The sequence below is a fragment of the Chrysemys picta genome, chromosome 19 (genome assembly GCF_011386835.1).
Source record: "Chrysemys picta bellii isolate R12L10 chromosome 19, ASM1138683v2, whole genome shotgun sequence".
Taxonomy (NCBI): domain Eukaryota; kingdom Metazoa; phylum Chordata; order Testudines; family Emydidae; genus Chrysemys; species Chrysemys picta.
Window position 1 is genome coordinate 3,398,124 of NC_088809.1, and position 10,203 is coordinate 3,408,326.

The 10,203-nt window shown below is 45.3% G+C and overlaps 1 protein-coding gene across 1 annotated transcript; it reads right to left on the bottom strand.

The window, feature by feature from the left end:
• Positions 1 to 1,997: 1,997 nt before the first annotated feature.
• Positions 1,998 to 9,021, bottom strand: CENPV (centromere protein V). Its single transcript, XM_005298193.4, has 5 exons — positions 8,587 to 9,021; positions 6,033 to 6,131; positions 3,972 to 4,041; positions 2,632 to 2,746; positions 1,998 to 2,266 (listed from the first exon to the last, which is right to left on the bottom strand). The coding sequence occupies exons 1-5, from the start codon at positions 8,859 to 8,861 to the stop codon at positions 2,142 to 2,144; spliced, it is 684 nt and encodes a 227-aa protein (XP_005298250.1). The 5' UTR covers positions 8,862 to 9,021; the 3' UTR covers positions 1,998 to 2,141.
• Between the last annotated feature and the right edge of the window lie 1,182 nt (positions 9,022 to 10,203).

The following is a 10,203-nucleotide window of genomic DNA, read 5'->3' on the forward strand; positions in this document are numbered from 1 at the left end:
TGACAGAATAAATATGTAGACATAAAAATTCCAGATGCACCATTTGAAAAGCTGTCCCCTTCCTCTTAGTTGCCAGGAGGAAATGCTGGGTTCTGGGTTTTGCAACCCACAGATTCAGCAGGTAAGTGACAGGCCAATTTTCAAATATTTGTTTGTAATTTTAAAATCTACACAGAGATTTTAGTAATAATTGGAATCTTAAAGGAGGACTTTCACACTGGAGCAAACTAAATAATACTCAGCGTTTACGCAGCGCTTTGCACTCATCATCGAGTTATTCCTCACCGCCCCTGTGGGAGATAGGGATATAAAGACTATAAACCCCAGTGTAAAGATAGGATAAGCAGCTTGCCCAAGGATACAGAGCAAGTCATTGCACTGCCAGGATCAGAGCTCAAATTCCTGGCTCCTAATTCCTTACTCAAATCACAACACCCTCCCAAACATAGCTATTAAAAAGATACCAGGGCAGAACTGTACTCTCAGTATTTAAACACGCAGCTAGGGTTGCCAACTTTCTAATCGCACAAAACCGAACACCCCTGTCCCGCCCCCTGACCCACCCCCTGCTCACTCCATCCCCCCTCCCTCCATCGCTCGCTCTCCCCCACCCTCACTCACTTTCACCAGGCTGCGGCATGGGGTTGGGGTGTGTGGGGGGATGAGGGCTCTGGCTGGGGGTGCAGGCTTTGGGGTGGGGCCGAGGATGAGGGGTTTGAGGTGCAGGAGGGGGCTCTGGGCTGGAGCAGAGGGCTGGGGTGCGGGAGTGGGTGAAGACTGGCTAGGGGTGCAGGCTTTGGGGTGGGGCTGAGGATGAGGGGTTTGGGATGCAGGAGGGGGCGTAGGCTCCAGCTGGAGCTGTGGGCTCTGGGGTAGGGCCAGGGATGAGGGGTTTGGGGTGCAGAAGGGGGCTCAGGGCTGGGGCATGGTGTTGGGGGGGTACAGGTACGGGCTTCAGGAGGGAATTTCGGTGCAGGAGGGGACTCTGGGCTGGGACGGGGTTCAGGGTGCTGAGTCCCGGCAGCGCTTACTGCGGCTCCCAGGAAGCAGTTGCCAGGTCCCTACATCCCCTAGGCACATAGGCGACCAGGGAGGTTCCACGTGTTGCCCTCGCACCCACACCCACAGCTCCCATTGGTTGCGGTTCCTGGCCAATGGGAGCTGCGGAGCCGGCACTAGACAACCCTACACACAGCTATCTTTAAGTCCATGAGTCAGACCGCTTATTCAGCAGAGCACTTAAGCACATCTGCATTAACTTCAGTGGCACTACTCTCATGTTGAAAGTTAAACACGTACGTAAGAACTTGCTCAACTGGAGCCTGTAATGCCAGCATCAGCCCGATATAGTTCTAAAGCCAGAGTAACTTCAGTGAAATCAAGGGAGAGACGAGTGTAACAGCAGAATTTTTCCCTGGGTAGGGAGACGTTCTTTCATGTAGTACGGTTGTGTAAACCAGGGGTTCTCACCCTTTTTCTGTCTGAGTCCCTCCCAGCATGCTATGAAAACTCCACAGCCCAGCTGTGCCACAACAACTTGTTTTCTGCATACAAAAGCCAGGGCCAGCATTAACGGGTAGCAAGCAGGGCAACTGCCTTGGGCCCCAGGCCACAAGGCACCCCGTGAAGCTAGGTTGCTCAGGCTTCTCCAGGGCTTAGGCTTTCTTTCCTGGGCCTCAGTGAGTCTAACACTGGTCCTGCTTGGTAGACCCCCTGAAACCGGCTCATGGCCCCCGGGGGGCCCCGGGCTCCTGGTTGAGAACCACAGTGTAACCCCGATAATAACACAGCTGGGATGTGTCTGCACGAGCCAAAGACCACATGGTAGAATCTTGCAATAGATGTAAGAACCTTGTTCTGACTAATGTGATTTGAACTCTGCTGCAGATTGGGGCAGTGTCAGAATAAGGCAAAGAGGAAAAACCCCAGCTGTTGGGTAGGTTACGGAACTGATGTGGTCTGACAACTGAATATAAAATGAAAGGAGGGAAAAAACAGGCAGCACAGAAAGATTTATTTAAAAAAACAAAAAAGACATACTTCCTGAACAGCCTGGCACAGGAGAGCTTGAACTAAGAGGTTACGTGGTGGCCTGCCAATGGCAGTGCTCCAAGCTGAGCCCTTTGGATACTGAGGCTGTATCATGGTTTCGACATGCTCCTGATGGTCTTATGTTCCTTCATGGCCTTCTCCCACTCTTTGCCATTGATCTCCTCCATGATGGTGCTGCGCACAGTGCCCTCATCCAGGCAGTGGGGGGCTATTCCTGGAGAAGAGGGGGAAATACAGAGAGAAACTCTCCCTTTGACGCCAAGGAGAGCTATTCTCAGTTTCATGGGCAGTGAATCTCAGAGGGTGTTGATAGTATCGATACAGCTGCAGCAGGTGAGAAACCTGAGATGGCCAGTGGCCCATTGGTCACAGTTAAGACTTACACAATAAGGAGGTGCTATTGAAAGTTGCAGGTTCAGTTGTTCAGTACTTTAGAAGCAAGCTGTATGATGCACAATTATTGTGCTACTGCTCTTGGCAGAGTGCTGGTGGTCGTCAGGGTCATTATACAAGTGCAGCAGGGGGTGAATTTGTGTTGGCATAGGTCTACCAGGTTTCTTCCCGGTTCTGTTTACCTACCGTAACCATCTGGGTTAGAACGAGGAGTGTAAAAGCTCTGCACGCCGCAGGTCTTACAGAATGTGTGCTGGGCGCGGTGCGTGTTGAAGGTGTACGTTGTTATGTTATCAGCACCCTAGGCAAAAAAATACACAGTGAAGGTTTGCCACGTACCCAGAAATGGGTCATTTTTTGTCACTTACATTCCACAGGCTTGTAATTAATAAATGTAAAATTGCAGGCACAAAAACAGAAGCCTAATTAAGACTAGTCTAAAATATCACCTGCTATGTCTTTATGTGAGTTAGAGTTAAGAATACGGCATGCATACTACTCTGTTCCAGATATTAATCTCCTTTCCCTACCCTCTGTGCTTTACTTTCACATGCACCTTTCCCCCAGACAAGCCTAACAATTGCCATGCCTTTACTTTCTGATTACTGAAATGCAGTCACTGAACTCTCTATTACAGCAGGTCTATTATAAAGTGCTTAGGTTTTTTTTAAATGCTCCAAAGTAAACATAATTGGGGGGTTTCCTCCCAGAAGCAGTGGACAAATTTCTGTGTTTATCTGAGACCGTCCAACTATAAAAGAAAATCAAATTAAATGGTGCTAGAAGCCAAGAAAAATTAATCTAAGAGCTACAGTCCTCAGAAAACTTGGAATCCAAGAGCCTAACCTGTAAGATGCCCTTGTAACAATTAAAATGTAAAGGAGTTAAGCCTGTAATCAGAATTTAAAAACCAAGTTAAGGGAGTCTGAAGCTGATCTAAAATAGAGGCAGAATTCTTTATAGCAATGTGCTTGGACCCAATCCACAGCCCAATAAATCAAGACTCACACGGATTGCGATGGGCTTTTGTTCAGATCTGTAGCCCATTAGGAGTATGAGTGCGACAGTAATGCTCTTTGTCGTCAATGTAACATGGACTTAGCACATTTACCTGCAAAAAGAACAGGAGTACTTGTGGCACCTTAGAGACTAACAAATTTATTTGAGCAAAAATAGTTAGTCTCTAAGGTGCCACAAGTACTCCTGTTCTTTTTGCGGATAGAGACTAACACGGCTGCAACTCTGAAACCATATTTACCTGGTGGCAATGCCACTCCTGGGGTGTACATACATCCCTGCCTCATCTTTTCAAGAGGTATAGTCACTTTTCAAACATGGAACTTCCCATTCTGAGACATGCTAACAAACACATACAGCCAGGCTCCTAGGATCCAAATGGATTTTTCACATCTCTCCAGACAGACACAGGCAAATTTATGATACAAAGCTGACCACCACCTGAATCTTTCAGAATCAAATATCTTGACAGGTACGCACACCCACTGCACTCATAAACCCTAACCTACCTTCAGCAGCTTGAAGTGGGAAGCTGGGACAATGAAGTGTCTGTTCTGTTTCTTTATGCAAATACTGCAACTGTACAAGGGGAAAGAACAAGAAAAAAAACATGACTATTCTATAGGCAGTTATAACCTGCAATGTAACAGTCATATCTAGCCTAGAGCTCTCAACAAGTTAGATTTCACTGAAAACTATAATTATTTTTACCTGGTTGTCATCAGGGTGGATATTAGAGAGACAAGAGATGCAATAGAAGTTGGTCCAATAAAAGATATTACCTCACGGACATTGTCTCTCTAATATCCTGGGACCAACACGGCTACAACATTGCAAATATCAGGTTTGATGACAGGAGTGGACAGACTGCAACTATGGCATATGTATTTGTGTTTGCATGTATTCAGTCTAGAGACTTATGTTTTCCTGTAATATGGAAAGTAAGCTTATCTACACTGAGAGCTGTATAACTGTCTTCTCTCCACAGTACAACTCTCAGTGGATAGATCAACGCTAAACTGTGGCCTTGAGAAACCCATGTAAAGTTTGCCAACTTAATCCAAATGCTACCAATATTAATTACTTTGCAAACAAGGGAAACAGATTTGTAGTGACATCTGGGCTAGAGAGAAACTAATTCTGAGTCTGTGGAAAGACCATACTGAAATTAGACTATTTTATAGGGCTTGAATAGATATCCCTCACCACATGTTGGTAGTAATGTGTTCTCCATTTGATAAGAGAATGCCAAGAAAGGATCAAACCCCACATCCTTGAGAGATCTGTTGGAAAGCATTTTGTTTTGAAGAAGTATAAAACAGAGGTGGATGTATAAAACCTGGACAATTTTTGTACAAGCACAGGTATGAATCATGAAACTGTAGCTGAATTTCAGTGTAAGTTTTTGCACTCTGCTTACCTATATTTCCCTCTGCAGTCCCACATGGAGCTGCTATTCTGTACTCCTTGATGTGCAGAATCCTGTTAAACATCTGCCATGTTTTACTCCAGATATGGCTACATTTTAGTAGTGGGGTAAGTGGTTCCTGTATGTATAGGAGTTTGTAAAATGCTTCCACAATAAAATTCTGTATATATGTAAGATATTGCTGTTAATAATGATACTAAATATAGCACTTTGCATGTGTTTAGAACCTTCCATTCATGGATCTCATGAAATTTATGTAGCTTCACAGCATCCCTGCAAGATATGCAAGTATTACTGTCTTCATTGTGTGGCTGAGGAAACTGAGGCATAGATATAGTGACTTTCCAGGATCACAGAGGAAGTCTGTGTAATTATTAACTGTAGTAGTTGTAGATTATGTAATAGTAATCATCACATCTTACCAAATTGTAATGAGCAAGTGACTTTGATCTGAATTTCCACTTGCATAAAGGACATTTAATATTTTTCCCCCAGATAGAACAGTTGAAGTCAATGGAATTTCTCTTCTGGATTTAATTGGACCTTGTATTAGGGCCATAGCTAGTATTCCACAAAGTTAAAAACTGGGAATTTCTTTGATTTTTTTTACATCTACTGTTTCTGGCCTATGAGAGGCAGATCCCATCCTCAACAATCTGCTAAAATTGCCTGAAATCACACACCTAGTAGCGATCTCAGTAAGGATCCCTGTAACCCCAACACTGCTACAGTCTCCCTGTTCTCAGCTGTTTTCCAAGCACTTGTTATCTCCCTGACAACTGCAGCTTTTTCCACATCCTCACCCCTTCAGCTAAGGTGTAAAGAAAACACGAAGTTGCCACTGTGCTGCCCAGAGCGTAGAAGTGCACAGCACCTTCCTTTCTCTGGCAATCAGCACATTGTGCAGTTGCAGAACCAGCACCTGAAATCGACAGTACTGACCTACTGGTGGATCTGAACTCAGATGGGGCTGCACCCTACAGGAAATAGGTTAGACATCTGTCCTGCTACTATACCAACTTCCAGTGGATTTCTGTTTCGTAAACACTTTGAGATCTTTGGATGGGAAGTGCTAGAGAAGGGCAGAGTATTTGGCTATTCAGATTTGGGGTGGCAAAATAAATAAATAAATACCACTCACTTGCAGTCAAAAATGTGCAGATCTGTTGATGCCCAAACCTCGAAGCGGACAGCTCCGCAGTGACAGCCTCCTGTGTGCTTCACCAGGCCTCTGTACTCACTGGATGGAGCAAGGGCACATGCACCCAAAAAGAGAGGATTTGTGATCAGACATTTCTTGTTGGCCAAGGAAGCACTGAGATTTTGTAGTGTCACAGTCAACTCTACCAGAGACATTATCCACTCAGCAGTGAGGGCCAAACTGAAGCAGACCCACCTTCCCCCAAACACATGTCCAAATTCTGACCTCAGCTACAGTAGTAAACCTAGAGTAACTCATAGAATTCAGTCAAATTATGTCAGGATTACACCAGTGAAATTAAGAATAGAATTTTCCCATGTTCCCACCAATTCTGCTCCAGGCTGATGTTCTTTCTAGAAAGAAAACATCACTAACTTGCTTCCATTTCAGAAGCTGGAAAAAGAGACGATAAGTAGGATTTAATTAGTTTAAAACATTTTAATATGTTTTTGAAGTCTCCCGGTTGCACTCACAGCCTCAAGGATCCTCTGCTTTGTGCATTTCTTTCACTCCCTTAGGACTTTGCCATGGTAACCTAGCAAAAGCGACATGCCAGGTCAGACGCAAAAATATTAAGTCCCTTACTTTTCATATTATCAATTGCATGTATTGACAGTTTGTTCAGATTTATTAACGGGAATAACAAAAATATAATGATATTACACACACGTTCAGATGGGACAGCGGGATTAGAATATGAGCTTGGTAGATGTGTCACTGTAGACAACAGAAAAGAACAGGATAAGAGGATTTTTACTTCCCTTTGATGTGAGGTCCCTGAAACATGAACAGATTAAGAGTAACAGCCCATAAATTCCATGGGAAGAAAATAAACTCCACGGAAGCCAATGTTTATTATTGTAAAAATGCTGACACTAGGAATATTACATTGCAGAATAATATGGACAGGCTTCAAGTACAGCAAATGTGATACTTATGGGGCAGAGATTCTGGGCTGAGAAAATGTAGAAATACAAAATACAAAAGTCTTTTTGAAGATAATTAAGTAGTCTGACTAAATCCCACACTGTACTTGGCCCCTAAATCTGAATCCAAAGCAGAGATATTTGTCCAGTCAGAGCTGCTGTATGTCTAGCCATGACCACTTCTCTGGATGTGGTTATAAAATGTGTGCAATGAGCCTCCCACATTATTACCAAAATCAACATCTAGATATTAAATTGATAAGCATTTTAGAAACACTTAGATAAATCTAAATGTAAAATGTCTGGATAACACTGCCAGATAATACTTATTTGCATTGCCATTAAGAATCAAAAGAAAGGTGGCTGGGTGAGTCCTGCAAAAAACATGTTTTTGACAGGCTCAGCCTCCATGTATTGGCTTGCTCATTGAGCAAGAACAAGTTTGCTGTTAACTTCCCATAAAATCCACATTTTACTCTGCACATGGATTCATAGAAGTCATTTATATGGCTAAAGCAAAAAGTGAGGGAAAAATTGTGAAAAGCCCTACTGTCATTCTCTCTCTCCAAACCCAGAGAAGCATGGATTGTAGATCTATGACCCTTCTGACTCAATTAATTATTAACCAGGCATTTATCAGATCAGACTGACAAAGGTCCACAGGGAGCACTAGCCTGGCTGGAATCAGCATTCCTAATGAAGGTTTGTTTACTTACATAAATAGTTACATTAATGTCCTTTGTCTAAAAGTACGGAATTGTAGGTTTATACCAAACACAGGAAACAAAGATGGAGAGAAGGAGGGCTATCAGGGCATCAGTCATGTGGTTAGACCCACCTGAGCTCAAGGGGGAGCAGCCCCCTCCAAAAGCCACAGGGTAGATGGGGTCTAGGGAAGAAAAATATTCTGTCCTAATCCCAGCTCTAACAATCATGGGCCCGCTCCCATTGACTTCAGAGGAGCGGGTCAAAAACGTGCAGATGGGCCACAAAAAAATAACGCAAAAAGAACAGGAGTACTTGTGGCACCTTAGAGACTAACAAATTTATTAGAGCATAAGCTTTCGTGGACTACAGCCCAAACATCCGAAGAAGTGGGCTGTAGTCCACAAAAGCTTATGCTCTAATAAATTTGTTAGTCTCTAAGGTGCCACAAGTACTCCTGTTCTTTTTGCGGATACAGACTAACACGGCTGCTACTCTGAAAAATATAACGCAAATAAAAGAATCTGCACAAACACATTGTTGGCTGCAGAGAAATCCTTGGGCGTGAGAGATCCTGTCCCAACCGGTGCTGAGCTCAGAGAGGGCCCTGCCCCTGAGGCCAGAAGGGAAGATTTTTACAAAATGTAGGTGGGACCCAAGCAACATGCAAAGCTGCACCATGGATCCGCACCAGCCCTTAAACGGCAGCAGCATGCCACAGTGACAGCATAAGCTCGCCGAGGGTGGGGTAGGTTTCGTTTCTGCCCCGCATCGGAGCGCATTGGAGAGGCACTGCCCTGCCTCCGGAGGAAGAGCTTAGGGCCCGGGGACCCCCGGGTCCGTGCCCCCCTCCTTCTACTCACAAGGTGTCCAGCAGGAGTCTGGCTGCCTCCTCACAAGTCAGGCTTTGCCTCTCCTGAAACTTGACCCAGCGCTCCCTCTGCGCCCCCAGATCGAACAGGCAGAACGCCGGGGGAGGCGGCGGCGGCTCCCCTGGCCTCTCCCGGGGAGCCGCAGGCTTCTTGCCTACCCGACTGCTCTCTTTCCCCCGGAGGGAGTGGGCGGCAGCAGCCGGAGACGCTGCAGCTGGGCTTCTCCCCCGAGATTTCCGTGCAGAGCCTGCCTTAGTTTTCCCCATGCTCCTGGCCCTGAGGTTTGCATGCGCCCTGCACCCTGGTAACCACACAGCTTGCGGCTGGGCCCCTCTCCCTTGGGGCCTTTTGCTCCGTTGTTGTGATCTGGAGTTTAGGTGCAAAGGGACATTCCGGAGCTGCTGCTTCAGAGTCCGGAGCCACGTGGACTGGGAGGGTTTGGTGCCAAATCCTGGGGAGTGAGGAAAGGTGGGGAAGGAGAAAGCTGGATCCTGCCAGTTTTTTACATGCCCCCCTTCTCCCCAAAATCCCACTGCTTACACAGAGAACAAGCCTAGCTCCCCCACCCCCCCATTGCATCCAGCGCCCATATCCCGAGGAAACTCAGTACAACAATACCTAGATCTGGCACCTGAATCCAGACAGTGATGAGACCCCCTAATTCTATTGCATAAAGGGTAGATGTTCCTTTTACAAAAATACATAACACATCCCAGTTGAGGGCACTGCAAATACCAAGATCTAGCACTTCAATCCTGCCAATTTTTGGCTCCAATCCCTAAAATTTCACTGACTATACAGAGATCATCCAGGTTTGTGCAGCACTGATGTGCCAGGGTTTGGGCATGTGTGGGAGGTTGGTACAGTAGCAGTAGCTAGACTTGTTCTCCATTTGCATGGTAGAATATGGAGTGCTGAGGCCCCAAACTGGCAGGATCTGGTAACATTAAGGTGGCTTCAGTGTTTAAACTTTTTCCAAGTGGGTAATGACCCCCATGGGGCAGAGCCCTGTGTTACTTCAGCTTGATGGATCTCATACCAGCTCTATCATCACCAAAGTCTTACATCAAAGTTGGCCCCATTCACAGATCAGCCACAGTGATTAGAAGGATTGGTGGTCAGGACTGAGCCATAGTGTGTGTAGGGGGAAAGCTTTGTCTGCTGCTATCTTGAGGAAAGAGGATTTCAGTCTCCAAGGCCATCAATCAATCTGGCACCAAAGTTACCCTTTTTCAGAGCACAGAAGAGCAATGGTGCTTCCCCTCAGGCTCTCAGCCCTTCTGATGAAAAAAATAATAATATTATTTCTGAGACTCACATTTTTTCCACTTCACTGAACTGGTCCAACCAGCAAACAATCTAATTAACTGGAAACCAGAATGAGCTGCCTCCAGCCTAGATTCTTCCTCACGACCATCACCTTGTATTGTGTTAAAAATTCTCATTGATTATTTTAGAGCCATTTCTTCCAATGAGCTGAGCTCTGCCCACATCTCCACAGACACACAGCAAGATTTGACTTGATCTGTTTTTCACAGAAGCAAGTTGGACAATTCCTTAAAAGGAAACATTCTCATATTTAAAACTATTTTTCTCCGAGGGTTACCT